General features: G+C 36.9%; 1 protein-coding gene across 5 annotated transcripts in view; it reads left to right on the top strand.

The window, feature by feature from the left end:
- EXOC6B (exocyst complex component 6B) overlaps positions 1 to 26,438 on the top strand; it is a 579,301-nt gene that overhangs the window by 224,943 nt on the left and 327,920 nt on the right. For 2 of the 5 annotated variants that reach the window (XR_011425979.1, XM_001492091.7), the window contains exons 7-8: positions 8,076 to 8,252; positions 24,638 to 24,706. Coding sequence is in view for 3 of the 5 variants with exons in the window: in XM_001492091.7 (XP_001492141.2) it covers positions 8,076 to 8,252; positions 24,638 to 24,706 (246 nt within the window). In the remaining 2 variants the exon portion in view is untranslated. The remainder of the gene's footprint in view (positions 1 to 8,075; positions 8,253 to 24,637; positions 24,707 to 26,438) is intronic. The other 3 variants (XR_011425980.1, XM_070235332.1, XM_070235333.1) reach the window with 2 other exon arrangements.

Below are 26,438 nucleotides of genomic sequence, written 5' to 3' on the forward strand. Positions count from 1 at the left end.
ATAATGAATGCTGGAAAGCAGTGGAGAAATGCCTTCAATAATCTGAGGGAAAATTATTTTCAATTCCATGCACAGTTTATGTGAAGAAAGATAAAGTCGTTTTTAGAATGCAAGGACTTAAGAAATTTAACTCCCATGTTTCATTTCTTAAGAATTATCTGAGGATGTGCTCCAACAAAATGAGGGACTAAATTAAGATGAAAGATTGATACGGAATTTATGAAACAGTAAGTAATCCCAGTGAGAGAAGAAAGTAAGTACCCCCCAGAATGACAGCTGCGAAGCAGACCTATAGGATAGACAGCCCAGGTTATGCCTTTAGGAATAATAGGTCTGGATAGAATACCTATTATGATGAGCTTTTTGAAAAAAAATCAAGATTATTATAGTTAGAATATTAGAGAATTTCAAAAAGAAATGTAGACAATTTAAAACTCCAAGAGAAATAAAAAGCTGTACCAGAAAGGAACTATAATCAAATATATGTAATTGTTGCGTATGCACTTGGCCTTGTAGTGAGAAAGCATGCTTACATGATGAATGATTAACACTGATTATTGCTTTAACTTGAAATAGTGTGTTGGGAAGATAAATGAAGAAGTGGTGGGCTGGCCCCGTGGCCGAGTGGTTAAGTTCGCGCTCTCCGCTGCAGGCGGCCCAGTGTTTCGTCGGTTCGAATCCTGGGTGCGGACATGGCACTGCTCGTCAGACCACGCTGAGGCAGCGTCCCACATGCCACAACTAGAGGAACCCACAACGAAAAATACACAACTATGTACCGGGGGGCTTTGGGGAGAAAAAGGAAAAAATAAAATCTTTAAAAAAAAAAAAAAAAAAAAAAGAAGTGGTAAGGTAAGGAGTCTAGATTTATAAGTGAGCTAAGTTTTATCATCAAGTAAGGGTATTATTTAGAAATGTGAATGTAAATATATTAACTCTATAGAGCAGGGTTAGGAGTAGGAAAAGACATATGGGGAAGTCTGCTGTTTTTCATTAAAATAATTTTAATATTATGTGATTTTTTAAATCACGAGCTTATATTCATTTGGCAGACATTTAAATAAAACAAATAAATTGGGAAAAGATGAATTCTAAAACGTTGAGTTGGGATAAATAACCATTTGGGGGAGTGGTTTTCTTCTTCAGGTAACACTCGAGTTAGATGGTAGAAGGATTAAAAAATATTAATGTAAAATAACTGAAATCATAGAAGTACTAGAGGAAAATAAATCAATATTAATATAATTGTAGAGTGGGATATTTTTAATTCTTAACATAGCCAGATCTACTTATATTTTATATTATAGCTTATTCCTTTGCTGCTATGTTCACAGCCTTTACATTCAATGGGCAAAGGGAAATAGTGCCTAGTGATACTGTAGGGACTAGGAAATAAGCATTCATAACTTTTATGTGCTCCTGTGAAGGGCCATAGCTTTTCTGTAGGGCAGTTTGTCAATGTTTATTTATTTTGCAACATATACCCTTTGGTCTAGGTTTTGTAGGAATTCTAGGAATTCCTCTAAGAAAATAATTGACAATATGCACAAAATTTTAGCTCTGGAGGTAGTGTCCGCAGCATTATTAAATAGCGAAATATTGGAAGGAATATAAATGTCCTTATGGTAGACTATGTTTAAATAAACATTTGTTCTTTGAAATGCAATACAATGGAAATAGTGTTATAAATGTTTTTATTTGTAGAGAAAGATTTGTGAAATATTTTTGAACAAAAAGCAGATTAAAAAACTGCATTCAGTGTGATTCTTTTTTGGCCTACCAATATAAATGCTAATTGCTGATAATAGAAAATGCAGATAAGCAGAAAGAGAAACTTTTATATATGTACAGAAAATAGGCTGGGTTGTCATTCACCAAAATAACTGATTATTACTGAATGGAGATTTTGATAGATTTTTTTTCTTATGTTTATTTTCCAACTAACTGCAATTAACATGTTTTTGTATTTGTGGTGTGTGTGTGTTGACAAAGGAAAAAGATAATATTATGTATCTAAATATTGCTAGATCTCAGATACTTCCATAGTAGACAGTGAAACGAGAGTCCGCTTTCATTTTCAGAGGGAAGATGGGTGGAGCTTAAAATTTTTAGTGTTTTTTGTTTTACTTATCTTTTAATTCAAGATACTTTACCTATATTATCTCATTTAATCTTTGTGGTAACTTTGAGGTACATTTTATTGACCTTGTTTTTTTATACATGGGTATGTTGCCCAGAGAAGTAAAAAATCTGCCCAAGGTTATAGAATTAATAAATTCCAAAGCTTAGATTTAAAGACCTGTCTTACTCCAAGAAGTTTTTGTTTTTTGTTTTTTTGTTATAGCGCCCTGTAATTGATGTCCATGTAATTCTATCAGGCCTCCCACCTGTTAGCCTGGACCTCTTTTCAACTAGTTTCTGATTCTAAAGGTTACTTGCATGTATTCCTTCAACCCACTAGAGGTCAGTATTGGGTTGATAAAGATGGAAACTTTTGATCCACATAATTTTGACTGTTTGTCTTATTGCTAAGTTCCCTTGAAAGTTGTATTTCACAATAAAACTTTGTTTAATAGCATAGATAGGATATCTTGTAGACATTCTTTGATAGTTGTGAAAGTATTAATAACATTTTTAGGTTAATAGTCCAAATTGAATAATTCTTATGGGTTTTACCCCTTCTTCTAATAGGTAGGAGAACATCTAAACCATGTCTTTCATAGATGTCGCTGTCTTTTGTTGTGTCGGATCTCATTCTCATGTAGATTTCTTTGTTGTCCTTTGCCTTTGTATAGGAAACATTTATCTAAATTTACTATGTATGTTCACTGTATCTTGACTTGGGGGATTCTAAGAATGGTAAAGTGTGTTTCCTATCCTCAGAGAAAGAAGAGTTACATACTGAAGAGAAAGAAGAGTTACATACTGAAGTGTTGTATTGTCATTTTTTTCTACCTAGATATTCGACAGCCTTAGTGAACTTCTCCATCTTTTCCATCCTGCTCTCAACTTATTATTTTTATGGTTCCTATTGTTTGGAATTGACCCCAACGTGGAGTTATTCTTATTTCCTTCCTTCCTTCCTTCATGAACTACATTCAAATCAGTAAATTTTGGTGCTTCTGCCTTGTCTATATCTGCTGCAACCTTTTTTTTGAAGAAGAAGATTAGCCCTGAGCTAACATCCACTGCCAATCCTCTTCTTTTTGTTGAGGAAGACTGGCCCTGAGCCAACATCTGTGCCCTTCTTCCTCTACTTTATATGTGGGACGCCTGCCACAGCATAGCTTGATAAGTGGTGTGTAGGTCTGTGCCCAGGATCCGAACCAGTGAACCCCAGGCTGCCCAAGCGGAACGTGTGAACTTAACTGCTACGCCACCAGGCTGGCCCCTGCTGCTGCCTTAATTCAAGTCCTCATCATTGTCACTTGGATTGTTAGAGTGATCTGTGTTGGTTTTCCTGTTTCTAGGCTTTATCTTCTCTGTTGATCACTCGTCTGCTCCTAGAGGATTTGCCTGAATGATAAAGCTGATCCTGTTATTCCCCAGCTTGCCCTCTTTTCTTGGTTCTCCATTGCCTACCAGCTAATGGTGCAACTGCTTTGTATGGCGTCTTTAACTTTATCTCGTTAGTTCTTTATGACCTATGCTCTTATACAAAATTTCTTATTCCTTGGGTGGATAATATTATTTCACACATGGTCCTTTCTCATGCTGTTTTCTTCTTCTGGAGTGGTTACCCTTTCTACCTCCCTCCTTGGCAAAATCAATTTTTACCTTTTCAGAGCACAGTTTGCCACCTATTTCTCTGTGAAAGCTTTCCTGAAACCCCTCCAGACAGATCTGATTACTTTCTCCTTTGTCCACTCATTGTCCTCTGTATTTATTTCTATTATTATACTTATTGCACTGAATTTCAGCCACTTGTCTTCCTATCTGCTTCCCATAATCGTATGATAGGAGGTTCTTGAGCCAGGGACTCCAGCTTATTTCTTTGTATACCCAGTACGCAGCACCATGCCTGGTACCAAGTAGACATTTAATACGTATTTGACTGAAAACAGGAATACAGAGAGAAAGCACCGTGAATTAGGGCAGTGAGAGGAGGCTTTCTAGAGGAAGAAGAATTTTAGTTGGGTTTTGGAGGAAGGGTTGGATTCAAGCAGGAAGAGAAATGGCATAAGCAAAGATACAGAAGTGGAAATATACCTAGTATATTATGAGGTAGAGTCTGATCCAAGTGGAAGATTTGTTGGAGAGAACTGGATAAGTACATGGAAAATTAGGTTCAGCTCCCATTCTGGTGGAGTCTAAGTGATAGATCATAGAGTTTGGATTTGCGCTTGTTTAAACTTTCCCCCAGTTTCCCTCAGGCCTAATTGGTGTGGTGAAGGATGTGGTTTAAGGAGAGCCTGGCTGTCGTACGCGAGGGAATTGCAGTGAGAAGGCGATGAGTCCCCTTTTAGGTATGTTGGAAGTGAGATGATGGTAGAGCACATGGTCGTAATAGGAAACTGGAGATGTGCTGCTGGATCTTGGGAGAGTGGGAAGAGGGGTTGAGGAGTAGTAAACCTTGCTTACTTTCTCTGTGTTAGGAAATCAGAGAAGGATATATATGAAGGCATCTTGAGGAAGAGGTGGTTAAATGTGTAGAAGTTATTCACAAAAAGAGTGAACAACTAAGAAAAAGAGAACACCTAAATGCTTTCTAAATCTAGCTGCTATTTGTATGCTTCGTACCCTCCTGCGCCCTCTCCAGCCCAGGTGGCAGAAATCAGCAGCTGCTTCTTTGGCTCATGATTATAAAGGTTGTCTTTGGAGGGACAGAGCAAATGGTCCTGGTGAGATAGCTTGGCATGTCAGAAAAGAGCTTAGCATGTCAGAAGAGAGCTCTCAAGGGCTTTTACCGTTTTTTTTTTTTTTTTCATGGACTGTAATGTGACATTTTTATTTTAGTACATATTATATGTATTTATTTGCATATTTACTCTTCCCGACTTCCTGTCAATTCCCTAAGATGCGTTTTGAATAGATGGTAATTTTCATTTGCATCCGTAATGGGTAATATCTGAGTATTTATTTCACTCTTTTACCTGTGATTCAGTGTTTCCGCCTTGGCCAGTTTCTGCTGGCAGATCTGCCCTGACTGCGCTTTTACAGACGGGAGAAGGCCTGGGAATTCTGACAGAGACCCCACGTTCTGCTAGAGCTTGGGAATACAGCTCGAAATGCTTCAATTTCTAGCAAAGAATTTGCTGTCTTAATTTGCTGATTTGGCCCAGACTTCTTTATGCTCTTCCAAATTGATGGGAAAACCATATACCATGTAAAAAGAACAAATCATAGAAGATCTAAAATTACTTCTATAGCATGCTTTCAGATTTGTATCATTTCAGGTTGAGATGACTATTTAAATCTGGCTCCTTTTGATGGCTTTTGATACACTGGCAGTATTTTTTTGATTGTGAAAGAAAAATAGTTAACTTGGGATTCAATAAAATAAGGCCAGCTTATGAAAGTTTTTGGTATTGCTGTACTGAAAGAGAGGATAGAGTTAAGGGACAAGAGATCATTCTCTAGTTGAGGGCTTGCTTTTTAAAATATGAAAGCTTTAGAAAGCTCCCCCTTCCTTTGTGTCTCCCCAGAGTCCTTGATTCCTTTTTGTGTGGTTTGCTTTGCAAGTAACTGGGGGAGAACTTGTTACTTTTGAGAGGAATAGAAAGAATATTCTACCTAATTTAGGGTCTCAACTGCTTGACGTTTATAAGTCTTATGTACAAACCTAAATTAAATGTTTTTGGGTGCCTTCTCTTTCTCAGTTTGTTACTGAAGACATGTATTTTATGTAAGTCAAACCAAAATATCAATGAGCACTATGCAGAGAAACAAGTTTGTCCATTGATTCCAATCTCTGGAATGTAGATTCTTTTCATTTTCTTGGCAGAAACTAGCTCACATAGTTCAAGTTTTTCTCTGTCTTATTATAATTCTCTCACTTAACCAGTGCTTGAACTAACATTTTGTACTTAATATCTGTCTTGAATCCCTTAATCTCATTCAGAATATTTTGGAGACTCTGATTTTCTCCTGAACTAATTTCTACTTGTCAGTGAGGAGAAATATCATATATTGATTAAGGAATGATATTCTGAGAGGCCACCTTTCTCAAGTTTTGTATCTTGGGATGATGCTAAGTATTATTAAAAAAAATAAAAGAGGGGGCCAGCCCAGTGGCACAACAGTTAAGTTCACATGTTCTGCTTTGGCAGCCTGGGGTTCACCAGTTCAGATCCCGGGTGCGGACCTATGCACTGCTTGGCAAGCCATGCTGTGGCAGGTGTCCCACATATAAAAAGTGGAGGAAGATGGGCACAGATGTTAGCTCAGGGCCAGTCGTCCTCATCAAAAACAGGAGGATTGGCGGCAGATGTTAGCTCAGGGCTAATCTTTCTCAAAAAGAAAAAAAGGCGGGCAGGGGGCCAGCCCAGTGGTGTAATGGTTAAGTTTGTGTGCTTCACTTTGGTGGCCCAGGGTTTGTGGGTTTGGATCCCAGGCATGACCTACACACCGCTCATCAAACCATGCTGTGGCGGCGTCCCACATGCAGAATAGAGGGAGACTGGCACAGATGTTAGCTCAGTGACAATCTTCCTCAAGCAAAAAGAGGAAGATTGGCAATAGATGTTAGCTCAGGGCCAATCTTCCTAACAAAAAAAAAGAAAGAAAGAAAAAAAAGGAAAGTTACATTATGAAATACTTTTGGACGTGCTGGGTTAAACCAAATTAAAGAAGTTTTCTTAAATGAGGACTTCTCCCAGTTTTTTTTTTTTTTTGTTTAAGGAAGATTAGCCCTGAGCTAACATCTGCCACCAATCCTCCTCTTTTTCCCGAGGAAGACTGGCCCTGAGCTAACACCTGTGCCCGTCTTCCTCTATTTTATGTGGGACGCCTGCCACAGCATGGCCTGACAAGCAGTGCCATGTCTGCACCCAGGATCCAAAATGGCAAACCTGGGGCCGCTGTAGCAGAACGTGCAAACTTAACCCCTGAGCCACTGGGCCGACCCCTGGACTTTTCCCCATTTTTATTGTGTTAATGCACATTGTATTGTATGAGAGAAGGGTACATGACTTGCAGTGTTTCCCATTTATTTGACCACAGACCCCTTTTTGAAGGAATCGTTTTGTCATGCTTTGAGGAACTGTTGGTGTAGTGGAAACATTACTGATCTGGAATTTAGGAGATGGCACGCTGAGCCTCTGATTTACCGCTAACTAACCTTGTGACCTCAAACAAATGCTTTGTTTTCTAGCCTAGGTTTCCTGAGTGGTGACTAAGTTCCCTTCCAGCTCTAGTACTGTCTTGTTTAATACTTTGTTGTTGACTCTGCATAGTCACACTTTCCACCTCTTTGTAGCTATTGAAACCACACCATCATTTGAGTATATTTTGTTATGCTGAGGAGATTACACTTCCTTTTCTCCAAAAGTGCAGAAGACGAAAGCCTTTAAAACTCTGTTTTCCACAGATTAAGTTCTTGAAATCCTGTTGGATTAGTTAGTTCAAATCACTCTATTAAGATATTTCATTGTCTGATTACGTTTTATTGGTCTCTTATATTCACGTAACTGTTTGTAAGAGCCCCATAAGCTTAAAGGCTCCCAATCCTCCTTCCCCAACCACAGTGGTTTCAGTCTGGCATTTATCTTGTAAGATATAAATATTTAGTCACTTGCATTAATTTCTTGGCTACTTAGGTGAAAATGGGTAGATTTCATTTTTGTGATGATTTATGTGGGTGTATTTGAAAAGTTTTATGAGGAGTTTGACTGATTTTCCTTTTTTCTATGGAAGCTGGGAAAATGAATAAGATGGGTAACTTCAGGGTTAAAAATGTATACATTAATATGTGTAGTTTTATTTCTGGGACTAACACTTTATGTATTAAGGCTTTTTGTTGTAGTATTTTCTTTAAGATACCAGTTTGTTCAAAATTAGAAGTTCTTTGAATGCTTATTTATTTTGTTTCTTTTCTTTCTTTCTTTTTTTTATGTGTATGTATGTCTCTATCCTAGGCCCAACAACAAAGAAACCTGGATAACATCGTCTTGCAACAACCCAGAGTAGGTAGCAAGAGAAAATCTAAGAAAGATGCATATACAATTTTTGATACAGAGATAGAAAGCACTAGCCCCAAGTCCGAACAGGATTCAGGAATTCTGGATGTTGAAGATGAGGAAGATGATGAAGAGGTAACTAACTGGGAAAGTGAGACTGGTGTTAAGTTTAAATATAGTATATTTGAGATGTGATGAAGAATTTATCCACTTAACACAGCTTATGTGATCTTCTGTATTATATATCATTTTGAATATAAATGGGCCCCAATTTAAGGAAACTGAAGTTGCACTAAGATATCTTAGATTATAATTCTTTAGATTTTGAAGCACTCATCCATTTTTTAAAAGTTTCCGGGTTTTTTGATTGTGTACTGACTGGGTGCTACAAGAAAGGAAGATGAGCGTTTACCTGACCCAGAGAAAGAGGTCTAGGTGACCTCCGCTGAAAGTGGAACGAAGTTACTGGAGGCAAATAAAAGATGTTACTTTAAACAGTGGGGAGTAAAGAAGGGGATTTCTTAGCCTTGAGAAATGGTTCAGATTGAAAATACAAAGAAGTTCAAGAAAGTTGAGAATATATTTCTGGAGGAAATAAATGTATGAGTAATTATAGGGAATCTGGGAATTTTGTGACATATCCATAACCTCTTAGATTAGTTCTGTGTCACTTTCAAGTAAAGAATAAGATTAAGTGGCTTAACTAGTACATATTTTTATCCTTTTTTGTTGTTGGAGGTATATTTAATGTGTTTTTAAAAATAAAGCTATTATGACGTTTGACATTTCCTGTGAAAATGTTTCTCTAAATACTTATCATTTATGTAAACTGGATCAGGTTCTCTGTGAGTGTAGTGCTTAGGAGTCAGACTGCATTCATATCTGGCTCTGCTGTTTTATTTTTAAGAGTTATTGTTAATAATCGTATCATGTATGTTTTAAATGTCCACTGACATGAGCGAGGAACCGTTTACTCCTGTACTCAGGACCTGTTTTGCCTTTAAGTGCTTGTCTCCTTTTTGTTGTTTCATTTCTCCAGGTAAAACTGAGTTCACTGTCTCTAACCCATTTTTGTCCTCTGTTGTACCCTTACCACTCTTCTTATGCCCCTCTCCCACCAAAACTAGCCCCCAGAAGTTGTCACACTCTGACTTTGTAATCTCAGGTAGCTGTCTAATCTGTTGGAACTTTAGTGTCTTCATCTATCTGGTAAAGACGGTAGTCTCTAGCCCCATAGGATCGCCAAGTGCCTGTACCGTAAAAGGTGGTCAGCGAATACTAGTTTCTGTCCTATTTTCGTTGCTCTTCCTTGCTGCTCTTCTGTATGTATCACTGCCTGTCCTTATTATTATTCTTCTTTCACTTCAGAAATTGAATTGGCACTGTTTAAACTGGGCTGAAAAGCAATTAACCAAGTTAGTTATGTGTCTAACACGTTAGCATTGTCTGAGCAACTATCGCAGGTGTAAAGTGTTCATTATTGCGGGGATACATTTCTGCAATATCACTGGATGATTGTATTTATAATTTACACTTTATCAGGATATGTTTATTATGTAAATTAGTAGTTAACAATGTGTGAAAGTTTCATTGTAATCTCTATCGTACTTGGATAACAAGAACTTTTAATAGCTCCAGGAAATAGAACTAAGGAAAAAGTACCAAGTATTTGATACCCATGGAAACAGACAGGGCCAGAGAAGACTTAATTTTCCTGAATATTTTCTAGCATTCTCTCTTGCCTGTAATGACTGGTGTGGTAGGATATAGATCCACCCTGGAGACTCGACTGTTAGGTATTAGGCCTATCATTGATGACGAGTTGTAGTAGTAGTACAATAAAGTGGCAGTCTCAAGAAAGACCAGTTAATGTCTTTTATTTACATTTTGGGTGCCTGTCAAGGAAATTAAATTCTGTCAGGCACTATGGCAGAAGTTAGACATAGCCTGTGCCCCTGCATAGTATACACCCCAAAGAGATGGTTAGATGATAAGATGACAGAATGAAATATCTACACGGTTCTCATATATCACCAAGAACCTTCTGGATAGGAGCCATTCTTTACCATTAACTTACTGAAGATCCTGTGCACATCTCTTTTAATTTTTGTGCCATATTTCTTCTTTGTTTTATCTTCTGAGGTCCAGAGAAGATGAAGAAAGTGGGACTAGTAAAGTGTCTTGGGAGTGCCTCATAAAGGAAGTATTGTAAGAATATATTTGGAAGTTAACATTTTAAAGTGGTCCCATATCCCAAATCAAACCGTCCCAATACCAAATTCATATTAGCAATTTGCTGATTGAGCTCTTACAACAAGAATTCAGCACTTCACTGTCATCTAATGGCATCCTATCTTAGAAAAAATCCTACCTTATATTTATTTACTTCTCAGTTTGAATCTTCTTCAAGTGCACATTCTTAATCTCAAACCTCATGTAGAGAATTATTTATTTAGATGTCTCCAAACTGGTTTCTTGGCACAGTTCTTGCATGGTGTGAATAAATTCTTCAGATAAGGTCTTTTGTGACCCACTGTGACGTTCTGACCTTCATTCTTGTCATTCTTCAACAGACCTCATTGAGAGCAGCGTAAATAGTTTTTGAAATATTTTGACTTTTAAACTGTGGCGTAGAATCCTGTAGGGCAGTGGTTCTTAATCTATTTGGGGTCTATATTACTTCCAGAGTTTGATAAAAATATATGGAGTCTTTTCCCAGTAAAATGTACATATGTGCACTCTCAAAAAGTCTTGCATGAAATTTCAGGGGAATCATAAAACTCGTGTTGCCCCTAGGGCCCGAGGTAAGAACCATGTTGTACAGCACTGCTTCTTGAACTTGAAGGTGCATAGGAATCACCTTGTAAGTGTATTAAAATGCAGATTCTTATTCTGTAGGTTGGGGGCGAATCTGAGAACCTGCATTTATAGCAAGCTCCCAGGTGAGGATGGTGCTTCTGGTCTTGGAGCACACACTGAGTTGCAGGGGTATGGAGGACCACAAGGAAGCATTTTTAGTGCATAAAGAAAATAAACCCATGAATGTTTGAGCCTCCTATTGATTTCCATTCATATGTCTTAAAATTTTTCCAATGAGTGTAGTACTTGAAGAGAAAGTTATATTTTGTTTTCCAAAATCTACTGCTTATAATAGATGACCAGCGTTATTGTTTATGAAATTTTATGATTCTGATTTAACATACTTAAGTTTAGGTATTTTTTTATTCTCTGAACTAAGAAAGAACTTTTACCCTTTCCTGTGCTTTTAATGGAAGTATGCCTAATACTTTGAGTCACATGACATTCATAGACTATTTATTGTGTCTTCAGTTTGATGATGCTTAAGAGGAGACCTTAGAATGAGGTGGGTAGGGAAACCCAAACACCTAGAACATAGCTTTGCACATGGTGAGCAGAAAGTTAATATATTTTTAAACTGAAATAAAGTTTGTGTCAGAGATGGGAAAAACTTAATAGCTTGGGGAACCAAAGATGAAGTCATAGTAGTAAATTGTCATCTTGGCTGAAAAACCAACTCACATGTTGAACCAACTGGCAGAGTCAGTCTCTTGATTGCTGAGAAGTGTTGCAGGAAAAGTATTCCCCTTAAAATTCTCTCTCTATTTGTGTTCTATTTTTGTCTGAGCTAATGATGAAAGGGTCACCTTAATTAAGGTAAGGTTTTTTTGTGTGTCATATATTAAAGTTGAACTATATAAACTGCTGATATTTGACCATTTTTGATTTTCAACTTACTTCAGTTGATATTTAATAGAAATGTGTATGATTTCAGGAATTTGGTTTGAATCTCTATATCATCCTGTGCTATAAGCAGATGTTATTACTCTTCTCTAAAAATCTAGATAGGACTTAAAAAATTTTTTTTGGAAGTGGTGAACATTTTAGATTGAGGATGTATTTATGGATCTAGATTCATCAGGAATATAATTTTTGAGATAACTGAAGACAAAATACAAAGAACCCCTTAAAGCGATGTATTATTTCTGATGAGGGGGACGATAATTCCTCTTGAGGGTAGGGTTGTTGTGAGAATTGACTGAAATAACGTGTATAATGCTCTTGTCACAGTGTTTGACACACACAATGCTATCAGTATATAATAGTTACTATTATGGCATTATGACTGTGGTTTTTTGGGGAACAAAGATGAAATATAAGTTGATACAGTTTTTGATAATGTATATTTGCATGGACTGATAGGCATCATCTACTGTAAATAGAAAGTCTACTGAAATAATGCAGTGTTAAGTAAGAAATTGTTTGAAAAACCAGGGCCTATGATTTTTTCTTTGTTTCTAGGTTGCTTGAGAGCTTCTGCATTCTTAAAACACTTCATTTAGTAACACACTTATGGCACATCTCATATTCTAGTTTGTATCTCTCTTAATTTGTTTACACTCTGTTAGAGAGCAGTAGTCACCATGTTATCCATACAACTCTTCATAGAGAATGGGTCAGGTAAATAAATATTCGTGATCAAATGATCCATGTCAGGTTTAGCTCTTAAGATTTTGGTGCCTCTTTTGAAATATGGAATTAGCAGGGTAGAATTGCTAATTTAAATGCAAATGTCATGTAATATGAAGCCTTCTGAAATGTCTTGATGTTTGTGATACTGTACTAATTTTGAGGTAACAGGATGAATTTGTTTGCTAGGGCTGCCATAACAAAATACCACAGATTGCATGGCTTAAACAACAGAAATTAATTTTCTCATGGTTCTGGAGGCTGGAAGTCTCAAGACCAAGATGCCAGCAGAATTGGTTTCCCCTTCGGCCTTTCACCTTGGCTTGCAAATGACCGCCTTCTTGCTTCTCCTCACATAGCCTTTTCTCTGTGTGTGTATGCCCTTGGTGTGTCTTTCTTTTATAAGTTCACCAGTCCTATTGTATTAGGGCCCACACTTACGACTTGATTTAACATTAATTACCTTCTTAAAGGCCCTGTCTCCAAGTATAGTCACATTGGGTGTTAGGTATAGTCACATATGGATTTTGGAGGAGACACAATTCAGTCCATAACACAAGTTGATTGGAAAGAACACAAGATTTGTATTTATAGGGTACAGGTTCTGTCAGCTTTGTGCTATTGGAGCAAATCATGTAATTTCTTTAAGTATGTCTTTTCTCATCTATAAAGTATAGTGACAATAATTAATTTACGTCAAATTGCTTATGAGAAGTTCTAGTTATTAATATATTTGACCCAAATTTCAGATTGTTTATTGCAAAACTTTCTATTGACAGGAATGAAGACATTGTGATAGAAAATGAAGATCATTTCTATGTAGGCTAAAGTGAAATAAAGGATGCCGTTAGAACTTTAGAGTTTAAATCAGGGATTGCAGATTGGCATCCTGTAGACCAGGAACAGCTTGCAAATGGTTGTTGGCTTGCACAGTGCTTAAAATTTTTAAAATTACTTGCCAACTTTTAAAAGTCAGCTTAAGTCACATAAAAATCAGTATTTCCAACTTAGGCTCTTTCTAAGTGTGGTAGTAATAGAATCACCCTGAGTAGCAATATTGCTGCAAAGGATATGGTCTTTCCACTAAGCCACAACCCCTGTTGTGTATGCACATTGGCAACTGCCATTTATATCACATTTGTGCTGTTGTTGAGGGAAATATATTATCTGAAAACATTATGGCATGCTTTAGACTTTCTATTTTGGTTTTCTTTTTCCCATTCTTTGATCTTTTAGGTCTATCCATTGGCAAAGACATACTATGGCTCACATTGATTTAAGATCTTTTTAATTTTTTTCATTGCAGTGATAATATAAAGGTCTTTTCATTTACTTGCCTCCATTATAAACATCTACTTGCCTTTTCAGATCTTCTAGAATTTCTCCGTTATATTCATTCAGCTACCCCCTTCACTCTGTGCCAAGTTGCTAATAACCTCAACTAGGGAATGTACTCCTTTTCCCTCCCTCCTTGTCTAAAATACCTAATTCTACTTTTCACTGAGGACTAGCTCAATCTCACCTTTTCTATAACACCCTCTTTTTAAAAATATTTTTTTTCTTTTGAAGAATTCTAAATCTTCAGAAAAGTTACAAGAGTGGTAAAATGAACGTCCGTATACCCTTCACTTAATTACTCCACTTGTTCAATTTTGACATGTTCTCTCTCAAATACTTGATTTTGAAAGAATCAAACAATACACCCCCTCCTGCCCTCAAAGCTGAACCATTTGAAAGTGGCATATTTCATTGTTCATATTTGAAGTCTCAACGCTGCACTCTGTAGTTTCCTGAGAATGACAATCTCCTTCATAACCCCAATACAATTATCGCTCTCAGGAAACTTAACATTGATACAATACTACCACTTAATATACAACCCATATACAAATTTTCCCAGTTGTCCCAATAATGTCTTTTATAAAAGATTGTTTTTTCTTTCCTTTTTCCTGTGGCCACATCCAGACAGGTATCACACATTGCATTTAATTTTTCTGTCTGTTTATTCTCCTTTAATATCCTTCTGTTTAGGTTCATATGGTACATCTTCATGCTTAGGTTCAGTTTAATCATTTTTGATAGGAATATTACAAAAGTAATCTTCTTTTCAGTGCATCACATCAGGAGGTACACAATTGGTTAAGGTGGTGTCTCTTAGATTCCTCTACTGTAGAAGTACCTTTTCCTCTTTGTAATTCCTAAGTGAGCTGTGGAGTGATACTTTTAGACTGTGCAACTCTCCTGTTCCTTAACAGTTTTTCACCCAGTGGTTTTAGAATTCATTGATGGTTTTCTCCTGAATCATGGGCTACTCTGGTGATTGTAAAATAGTGATTTTTCTATTTTTATAATTTCGTTTGCATTGATTACTTGGCATTTTTCTATAAAGAAGAGCTCTCCTTTTCTCCCTTTCCTTTTTATAGTGTCAGTATTGGCATATGGATTATTATTTTATATATAATGGGTTATTCCATTCTTGTCTTTCATTTTGATTCTCTAATTGTTCCAAATTTGGCCAGTGTGAGTCTCATCTGTTATCCTTTGACGTGTCTCCATCAATTTTTGACCACTTCCTTTTTTCTGGCACAAGATATTCTTGGTTCTCTTCAGGTTCTGCCCCAGCCCCAGAATCAGCTATTTCTTCCAAGAGCTCTTGTTCCTTTGACTGGAGAATGATATTTAGAAACTGAGATGTGGGAATTAGGTATGCTGCTTTTGTGGAGAGAGCTAAGAAATACACGTCACACCAACACATAAACATTTTTATAAATCATGTGTTAAAATAGTGCTTCTAATTTCAATCTAATATCGCAGGTCTTCCTCTTCTGTTCCATGTTTGTATCCGAGAATTCTGGTTCCCAGACTCTCAATATATCTACTTATTTGCCTAATTGTATGTCACAAATAAAATAGGTTCAGAATTGCTATGCAGACTTCATTAAAAGCAGTAAATTTTTTAAGTTCATGATTTCTTCTCAGTTCTTTTTATTCTGTAGTACATCCCACTGGGGCTATGTAGTTCAGAGTGTTTTGTTCAGATGTTTCTTGGCTATTTTTTTTTCTTCTGTGTGATTGTTGCCAAACTGATGTAGAATTAGGTTCATTTGTTTCTTTTTGTATTATTTTTTAGAGTTCTCTAATCCTTATTAATTTAATTTTTTTGAATATGTATAATGCGAACATGGTTCAAAAGGCAAAATTACATAAGAAGATATGTTCAGTGAAATCTCACTCTCCTCTTTATGCCTTCTACCCTGCTCTTATTTACCCTTTGTAACTAATCAGTATTGTTTGTGTGTTTATGTACGAACCTTTCCTCAGACCTTACACAACATGACTATTAATAGCATAATACATATATATTTTTTGTATTTTATTTTTTCACTTGAAAATATATCCTGAAAATTATTCCATATTAGTTACTAGAAATCTTTCTCATTCTACTTTTACTGCTAAATAGTACTCCATTATTTGAATGTGCTATAGTTTATTTCGCCAATCTTCTGTATGTAGGCATTAAATGATTTTCAGTATTTTCCTATTAAAATTTAGTGTTTCAATTATACAGCTATTAGAATTAGCTAAACAAATAGTACTGACAATACCAAGTACTGACAGGATGCAGAGCAACTGGAACTCTTTTTTTTTTGGTGAGAAAGATTGGCCCTGAGCTAACATCTGTTGCCAATCTTCCTTTTTTTGCTTGAGGAAGATTTGCCCATGCTAACGTCTGTGCCAGTGTTCCTCTATTTTGCATGTGGGGTGCCACCACAGCGTGGCTTGATGAGTGGTGTATAGGTTCACGCCCGAGATCTGAACCTGTGAACCCTGGGTCACTGAAGCAGAGTGTATGAACTCAACCATTACACCACTGTGCCGGCCCCATGGAACTCTTATATGTTACTGTGAAAATGCAAAATGGTGCAGTCACTTTGGAAAACAGTTTAGTAGTGTATTATAAAGTTGAACATACACTTACTGGGTGACCCCGCAATCTCACTCCTAGGTATTTACCCATTGTGTTCACACAAAAACCTGTACCTGCATGGTTATAGCAACTTTATTCATACATTGCCAGAAAGTAGAAACAACCCAAGTGTCTTCCAGTGGGCAATGGGATACATGAACTGTGGCCTATCCATAATTGGAGTGTTGCTCTGAAATGAAGAGAAATGAACTATAGATAAGTGGAACAGCAGAGATGAACCTCAAATGCAGTATGCTAAATGGAAGAAGCCAGATTCAAAGGCTACATACCCTGTGAGTACATTTTTTATGGTCCTCCTGAAAAGGGAGAACTCTAGGGACATAAAATGGATCAGTGTTTGACAAGGGCTGGCAGTCAGGGAACAATTTGACTACAAAGGGGCGTGAGGGAATTTTTGGGGGTGACGGAACTGGTTTTTCATCTAGCTTGTGATGATGATTACGGAATTGTATGCATTTGTCAGAATTTATTGAATTGTTCCTTAGAAAGGGTGAATTTTACTGTATGTAAAACATCTTAAAACTTAAATAGCAATTTCAAAATAAACCCGAAAACCTGAAAATTGTTTCCCATGTAGTCAGAGATGTACCTTCAAGGTAGGTTCCTAGAAGCAGGACTGTTTATTCAAGGGGTAAATACGTGTGTAATTTTGTTAGATAATGTCAAATTCTGCTCCATAGAAGTTGTACCATTTTCTACACTTCTCCCCTCCAGCAGTGTATGAGGTGCCTATTTCCTTACAGCTTCTTGAGTATTTTGTTAAGTCTTAAGAGTTTGCCAGTTGCACAGATGAAAAATGGTATCTCTGTGTATTTTTAATGTTGCATTCCTGTTACAATCGGTGAAATGTAATATCTTCCAAGTTTGAGGGCTATTTGTATAACTTTTTTTTTCAGTAAACTGCTGTCTTTTGAGCATTTTTTCTAATGATTTTTGATTTTTTTCCTTCAATTTTAATGAGTTCTTTATATATTAGGGATGTTACTTCTTTACCTATAATATGATAACACTTTTTTCTACCTACTTTGATCACCTTAATTTCTCCCCCTCTCAGAACTTTTATATTTAATACCATATTTAGTGCTAAATTGCCTTTTTTGCTTGACAGTTTAGAGTTTCTTAGCATATAGTGGACCATTGTTAAATAAAGACCAGTTGAATCTTTATCTCCCCAGTGTTCAGTTTTAAGCAGAGAATTCTTGAGGCACTATCTTTTGATTTTGACCACAAGGTTTTTTGCACTGAAATGGTGATTTTTCTTGATTTTCTTCTGCTTAGTGCAAACACTTGAGTAAATTAAGTGGTATTCTGTTTAGGGACTTCTCTGAAAGAATTATAATAATTTGTGAGAAGCTCAAAGCAAAATCCTGCGTTTTTTAGGATAGGACTCTGGTCAGGGTATTCTTATATGTTGAAAGGCTTAGAACATTCTTTATACTTTTGCTACTTCTAGTCACTTAGAATCCTAGGCCTTCTAGTTTGCTGATGTGTTGGGGTTGTTTAGTCCTGCTCTATGAAAGTTTATGTCCAAGTGAATTCTACCTTTCTTTTCTCTGAAGTTTTGCAAGCAAAATAGGACAGAAAAGCACACTGGTGAAAAATGTTTGCCAGATATTCCCTAGCTTCCAGACGTAATATGCACAGTCAAAATTGATCCTCTGAATGCAAAGGTGATGCCTCTTCAGCTAATAATTTGTTGTTTTTTCCCTTCAGAAAGATGCCTGGTACATTTTAATGACTTGAGATCCAGTTAATGCTCAGAAATGGGCACCAAGTCCCTGCATTCATTTACCAATACCAAGAGATGGTTTTGTCTAAAGTGGTAATCAAAAGTATTTTCAAGAAGGAGAATGACTCAAATAGTTAGTGAGAAACAAATCTAAATTCCTTGCAAGTGTCTATAGTACTCTTTTTGGATGATCCACCTACTTTCAAAGGTTTCATAAGAGACAAATAATGGCCTGTGTGTGTGTGTGTATCTCCTGGGACAGCTGTGCGCACAACAGGACTGGAGTGCACTAATGCATTTCTGTTTTCATGGACGATGTTTACCAGCAGTGTAGGTAAATCTCTCCTAGTACATTTGCTGCTCTTCTTGAGTGGGGGGAAGCAAGCCATCTTTTCTTGTGCTGTATTCCCCTTTCCTAATGACAGGCTTACCCATAGTAAAGTAGATGGACTTATCAGGTTGTTACCTGCAGATACTTTTTTTTTCCTGCCTCCCTTTTTTGGGGAGAAGGGGGTATAATGAAAATATTAAATGGATGTATCCATTTAATGGATACAACTTGGATTATGGATTAAATGGATTAAATGGATTAAAACTTGAATGCCATCAGTTATTTTAAAGATTTTATTTTTTCCTTTTTCTCCCCAAAGCCCCCCGGTACATAGTTGTATATTCTTCGTTGTGGGTCCTTCTAGTTGTGGCATGTGGGACGCTGCCTCAGCGTGGTTTGATGAGCAGTGCCATGTCCGCGCCCAGGATTCAAACCAACGAAACACTGGGCTGCCTGCAGCGGAGCGTGCAAACTTAACCACTCGGCCACGGGGCCAGCCCCACCATCAGTTATTTTAAAATAAAAATCTCCTTTTTTCTTTAATAAGTAAAATCTTTTTCCTCATTCTTTATGAGAGGAACTAACCCATTAACCTTTCCATTTCCTGAGACTTCCTTTGACCTGAACTAAGATGTATTAGAGAAGAAGAAAAACATGTCATAAAAGTGAGACCCTGATCTTTTGCAAGAGTTTGTTGGTTTTTTTGCAGGAAGGTTACCTCTGAGCTAACGTCTGCCTCCAATCCTCCTCTTTTTGCCGAGGAAGATTGGCCCTGAGCTACCAGCTGTGCCCCGTCTGTCTCTGTTTTATATGTGGGACGCCTGTCACAGCATGGCTTGATAAGTCGTGTGTATGTCTGCACCTGGGGTCTGAACTGGTGAACCACCGGCTGCTGAAGCAGAGCGCGTGAACTTAACTGCTATGCCACTGGTTGGCCCCCAAGAATTTTTATAATCTGAAATGTTCATGTTTCTTTTCTTTCTGACTGTCTAATATTCCCATTTCTACTCTGAATCTTTACATCTTCCCCAATATATATTGTCTGCAGAGGCTCATAAGACTATTTTTTTCAGGGTGCCTTTCGTTAATCCTGTTTAGACATTTACTTTTCTTGCTTCATAACTTCCTCTGTCTCTAGACTATTTTCAGTCATCTAGATAGTGGTATCACGTGATAGTTTGTATGTTGGTAGGATGTAGTGCTATTTGACAGCAAATAATTAGGAAATATTGCTTTGATGGAAACTGTTAGTAAGAATCATATTGAGGGGCTGGCCCCGTGGCCGAGTGGTTAAGTTCGCATGCTCCGCTGCAGGCGGCCCAGTGTTTCGTTGGTTCGAATCCTGGGCGCGGACATGGCACTGCTCATCAGACCACGCTGAGGCAGCGTCCCACATGCCACAACTAGAAGAACCCACAACGAAGAATACACAACTATGTACCGGGGGGCTTTGGGGAGAAAAAGGAAAAAATAAAATCTTAAAAAAAAAAAAAAAAAAAAGATTGGCAACTGAGCTAACAACTGTTGCCAATCTTCTAAAAAAAAAAAAAAAAAAAAAGAATCATATTGAAATGGACAAATTAGCTGTGTATATTGGTGTCTAGCGATACACGATTGCTAATGGATATGTGAATGTGTAATTTTAGGTTGTAGTAGGTGCCTCCATGATATCTACCTCTGTAGTCCAGTCACCCCTAAATTCTTTTAGTGTCTTATTATTATCTGTTGTTTTAATATCTTAATTTGTATAATATTATAACATGCTCCAAAGCACAGATTTCTTAGTTAAAGAATCTAAAATTTTACCTACTACTTGCTCGTCTCTGAAAATAAATAGGTTTGAGCTGATAAAAGGCACTAATGCTCTCCATTCTGAAACTATATAGGGAATTAGGCAGCTGCTGTCCTTGGTGATGAAATTATTTCATGTGAATTCATAAAGAAAACAACTAGTTAAAAAAGCAGGATAATCTTGAGTATACTGTTTGCGGCTACTGTTGGTATCTTCATAGATCTATTTGAACTAGAAAAATACAGACTCCAGTATCTTAATGTCTTGAGTTCCTGGCTGCCAGGCAAAGGAAATGTTTAACTATTTTAATCATGTTTCTGTATCTCAGAAAGAAAGCCCTTATGAGAGGAAATGACAACGTCCTCCTACCACAAAGTTATCTCTTATCAGTTATAGTCTCAGTCGATAATGATTTGTCAAACTTGGACATGTGTAAAATGCAAGGGCTGTGTTATTTACTTTGGAAAGGAAAAATTAGATGAAGCTGATAAAGACGGAGTCATGGCTTTTGTTAGAAGACAGAAACCATTACAGACAGTCATTGTTAGCTTAGGAAAGTGTCCTTGGACCCCTCCCTCTGCCCCAGCTGAAACCTAAACCTGCTTGAATCATTTGCAACTTGAGGGGAGGAGGGGGCAAAAGAGAGGAAGAAGAAGGAATACAACTTTGACAGAGATTTAGCATTTTAAATGGGAAGCAAAATGTGGACCTTAAAGCAGACCTATTTATGTGAGTCAGGAAAAACTGCCTTTTGTTCTTTTCTCCACCCCCATTTATTTAGAGTTTTGAAAGTTCATTTCTCATCCTTCCAAACGTGTAGCATTCCTTCACGTACGTTGTGTTGCTCTCCTCCTTTCGCCTTTCCCTAGATGTAAGTGATTCTTTTTCATTAGTGGAAGCAGAGAAAACATATCTAGCTCAAAGCAACATGAGTCAGTGCATGCTTTACGTGCCTTTCTCCTCACAGCACTCTTCTTGGTTCCTCACAGTGTGCCTCACAGAAGGGGGCATGGAGGAAAAAGGATTTCTCAATAGTAGACTCTTTTGGGGTGGAGGTAAAGTTTGTGAGTTGAAGCCCCATTTTGCTCCTTCTTTTCTTGACTAGGTTTCTGTGTACTGCTTTCAGAGCAGGCAGCCGTGTGCTTAGGAGGACTTAACTGGATTGTGCTTTTAGAGGCTAAGAAAAAGCAAAGCCAATACTTCCAGATCAGGGCACTTTAAACAGTTGGAAGCTGAGTATGATGATGTCAAGACAGCCTTACAGAGAATAGGTTTGCTTGTAAATATTTGGTGGAGATGACAGGAAAGGCCTTTATCTCCTCTCTAAATTTATCTATTTTTTTTTCTGCTTTTTCTCCCCCAAGTCCCCCCAGTACATGGTTGTATATTTTAGTTGTGGCATGTGGGACACCGCCTCAGCGTGGCCTGACTAGCTGGGCCATGTCTGCGCCCAGGATCCGCACCAGCGAAACCTTGGGCCGCCAAAGCGGGGCACACGAACTTAACCGCTCAGCCACTCCTCCTTTTTATTTGGCCCAGATGAACCAATTTTCTTAGCCCATGTAAAGACCTATTTGTTAGATTATTTGTCACAGGTTTCTAGGAAAGCTGTCCCCTAATGTAGATGCTCATTCTATGAGGATGGGGCTGCCATGTGAAGGGGCCAAGGCTCTATCTGAGAAATGGCTAGAAGCAGTTTTCTTTTGAATGAAGCTATGGCTCTGAGTCAAAGCAAAACAAAATAAATAAGCTGCATGAAGAAGAACATGACAACAAAGTTGTGATAGAATTTTTTATTCAAAATTAGGTAAGAAAATTTCCCTAAAGTTTTTGTAAATGTATATATAATAAATGACTTTATAATCACTAATTCTAAGTAAAAGAAAAGAGTTCCATTTCCTATGCAGGTCAAGTTTTGCTTTACATCTTTCTTGTCTTTTTTCCCTATGCATGTGTAATTTTTATGTAGTTTAAATACTGTTATAAATAGAATTTTATGAAATTTTTCTATTTTTCTTCTTTTGAGATTGTGTTTTGTTAGCCATAGATTTTGTTAGTAGACTCTTTTTCTGGAAAGATAAAATAAATTTCTTTCAAATCTCTACTTTGCAATAAAAGGGGGAGACTGTAAAGATGCTTTAATGTTGTAGTCACTTCAAATAAGACTGCCTAAATATGATTACCTGCTGCCTCTTTTTGTGTTATTAAGATGAAAATGAGTGTCCATTTGTACTGTTAAAGTTACAATTTTTATGTGCTTTTTTGGGGGGGATGAGGAAGATTGGCCCTGAGCTAACATCTGTTGCCAATCTTCTTTCTTTTTTTCTTGAGGAAGACTGTTGCTGAGCTCACATTTGTGCCAATCCTCCTCTACTTTATATGGGATGCCACCACAAGGTGGCTTGAGGAGCTGTGCCAGGTCCACACTTCGGATCTGAACTGGTGAACCCTGGGCCACAAAAGCAGAGCACGTGAACCTACCACTGTGTACCTGGGCTGTCCCCTTTACGTGCTTTTTAATCTTTCTACTACATGGTACCCATCTGTCCATAAATTATCTTTCTCAGTAATTTTGCAGTGCTTGCTAACTTTTCTAAAGGCTTTTTTTTTTTTTTTAAAGTAAAGCTATGCTTGGGCCATCAGGTAGGTTCTTGAGCACCTTACTATCAATTGTTGGATTCAGGTAAAATTTTGTTTTGAGTGCTTACAGGTATATAGCACTACAGAGTTCTTAAACATAGAGATTTGATCTCTGCCCTCATGGATGCAAAGCAAATGAACAGACTAGTCAATAAATTTGAACCAATAAATATAGAGATGTAATGGTTTTGGAGGTGAAAGAAAATAGATGTTGGACTGTTGAATTGTGGAATGAGTAGATTTCATTAGCAAAAGCTTGTTGGTGAAGAAGCTATGCCCCAAAAGAAGAAACGAGGCTTACTTTATGAAGTAAGGGAAACTGACCTTGTAATCGTGAATCAGCCCAAGCTAATTTAGGTATGCCTGCTGCTTATATTCTAATGAATCATGCAGTTACCTGTGTTACAGCAAAAACTTCATCTAGGACTTTTTTTTTTTAAAGATTTAATTATTTTCCTTTTACTCCCAAAGCCCCCCCGTACATAGTTGTGTATTTTTTAGTTGTGGGTCCTTCTAGTTGTGGCATGTAGGACGCCGCCTCAGCACGGCTTGATGAGTGGTACCATGTCTGTGCCCAGGATTTGAACTGGTGAAACCCTGGGCCACCGAAGCAGAGCCTGCGAACTTAACCACTTGGCTACAGGGCTGGCCCCATCATCTAGGTCTTTATTTTGATTATTTCTTTATGTAATTTTGTCTTTTGTTTTTTGCTTTATTTTGTTTTGTTCAATATTTACTTCCAGTTTCTCTTTTTGTTGTTAAATTCGTATATGTCAACTGATAATTTCCCTTTTCAGTTGAGAAAATGGAGGCCAAATTAAGTTGTGACTTAGGTCAGGTCACGTAACAAGTCAGTTTTAACACTGTGACTACACTCCAGTTCTTACCACATGTTTTTTGTTTTACTTTCTCTTTTGATGTCTAGGTTTAATTTGTATGCACTGTTCATATTATAATTTGCTGGTGTTACTTCTAGATTTGGCTTTTCCATTCATTATCTTATTTTTTACATGATCTCCCTTTTTTCTTCCTAGCATATTTCTGTATTTTGATTGCATGCTGACTTAAATATTCATTCATTCTTATGCCCTTCAGGAATTGACTGGCAGGTCATTTAATTTATCCTATGTGGCAAGTTTTGTTTTTGACCACTGAAGTGACTTTTTTATGTGGACTATCATGTATCTAAGAAGACAAGGTCAAGTTATCAAAGTCACATTCACACCTTCTTCTTTTCCCTTTTGGAGGCCTATGGCCCAAAATGTATTTTTAGAAGCAGGTGCAGGACCAGTGACACCTGTTACTCCTCTCTCCTATCCATCCTTCTGTTCTGCGTCCCAGCCTTGGTGTTATCTTCAAAGTTATTAATCCCTTGGCTAAAATATCAAAACTAGGTTTCTGGAAGTGTGGTTTCTTTGTTTGTTTTGTGTTTCTCTCTTAAAAGCTATAGCTGGCCTTTTTTTGTTGTTTTTACACTGGGGTAGTAAAAATGAATGCAGTTGCTCTTAATAGCTTTGTTTGAATAATATGTGACAATCTGGTTGTTTTGCAGGTACCTGGGGCCCAAGATTTGGTGGATTTCTCTCCTGTTTATCGATGTCTACACATATATTCTGTCCTGGTGAGTCTTTATCTGGCTCTGCCTAATAAAGATGTATATTAGATTTAAAACTCTACATTCTCATTTTTAATAGTTTTTAAAAAATTATTATTAAGAGTAAGGAAAGAGAAACTATTTCAATATTAATTATAAAAAATCCTTTTTAAATCTTTTGTTTATGTTTGCCATGCAATATGCTATAGCTAGTAATGTTAATTTCAAACACATTACTGTATTATACCTCAAAATAGTCACATACACATTGATATCTGTTCTTAATTTAATAATGTAGTTATTTAAAGAAAAATATCGTATCTTTTACATATTAAAATAATATTTGTAAAAATTGTTTACTTTAGCTTCCTAATGACAGTTATTCCTTTTGTCATGTAAAATGTGGAAAGAGCAACCTTTCTGGGGGGAAATTATTATTATAACTGTTAATGGTATTCTAAGAAATGACCCTTTCTCCATCTTGCATATAGTACACCTATATGCAGACACACAGATACACACAAAGTCAATCAAGAAATTAAACTATGAAGCAAAGTATCATCAGAGACAAATTGATGAGGGTTGATATCTTGTAGAGCGAACTTCAGTGAAGCTTCTATCGGGTTGTTTTTAATACGTTTCAGTGTGGTCTTGTTATCCGTTTTCTTTCTTCGTATATTTAACATAGTGTCATTTAGTTGTTCCTCCAGATGTTAGGGACACTGGTCTGTGGACTTCATGGCCTGAAGTACTTTGTGGTGATGTCCATTAGTTTGAGAAAAGACCTGGTAGCTTCCTCACCTCACCTCTCCTTCCTCCTCCCACTTCTCCTTGCTCTCTAGTTCCTTCTTCCCCATTCCACTCCTTCTCTCCATCTATCATTGTTTGTTATATAAAGATGAAGCAGGTTATAGGTTGAGTTGTATCAAGGCATTTAAAATAAGTAGGCAACTTTTTTTCAATCTCATGTACAGGGAATTAAATAAATCATATACATCTTAGTTTGTTATACACTATTATCATCATTTTATACAAGGCCCCCTCTTGTATCTTCTTTTATCATGTTTTTCCATTCATCTGCTATTCTCAAGCCCACTTCTCTCACATCTCCAAGTATACTAACTCTAATATGTTTAATGTGTGATCATGGTCGTGTTTGTGTCCTTGAAAAATATATAGTAATTTTGTATATGTGAGTGTTTTAAATTTACTCAAATGTTGTTGTCTTATGGATCTAGTTTTACTTCTTATGTTTTTTATTCAACATTGTTTTTAATATCTATCCTTGTGATAGTCTGTATATCTAGCTCATTGCCTCCCACTTCATGATAATTAACTGATGGTTTGTAGTTTTCTGTGTTATAAGATCTGCTACTTTAATGATCAGCACTTAAATTGCCTCTAACATTCTGCTGTAACAAATAGTACCCCCTTGTGGACTTGTAGGTAAGTTTTTATGATTTCTCTACCTAGAAGTGGAGTTGTTGAGTCAGAAGATATATGTATAATACCTAATATTACTAATTTCTAATTTCTGCTAACCTAATGTTGAATGAATTGGATATTGAATGATATCTTTTAATTTGCATTTCTCTGATTACTGGTAACGTTGGACTTCTCCTTGTAGACTTACTAATCGTTTAAGATTTTTCTTCTCTAAACTGTCTTTTTTAACTTTTGCTCAACTTTGTATTGGATTTCTTGTTTTGGTTTTTTCTCTTTGCTGGAAAGAGAAATTTCAGAAATTCCTTGTATATTG

Source organism: Equus caballus, chromosome 15, assembly GCF_041296265.1.
Source record: "Equus caballus isolate H_3958 breed thoroughbred chromosome 15, TB-T2T, whole genome shotgun sequence".
Lineage (NCBI taxonomy): Eukaryota > Metazoa > Chordata > Mammalia > Perissodactyla > Equidae > Equus > Equus caballus.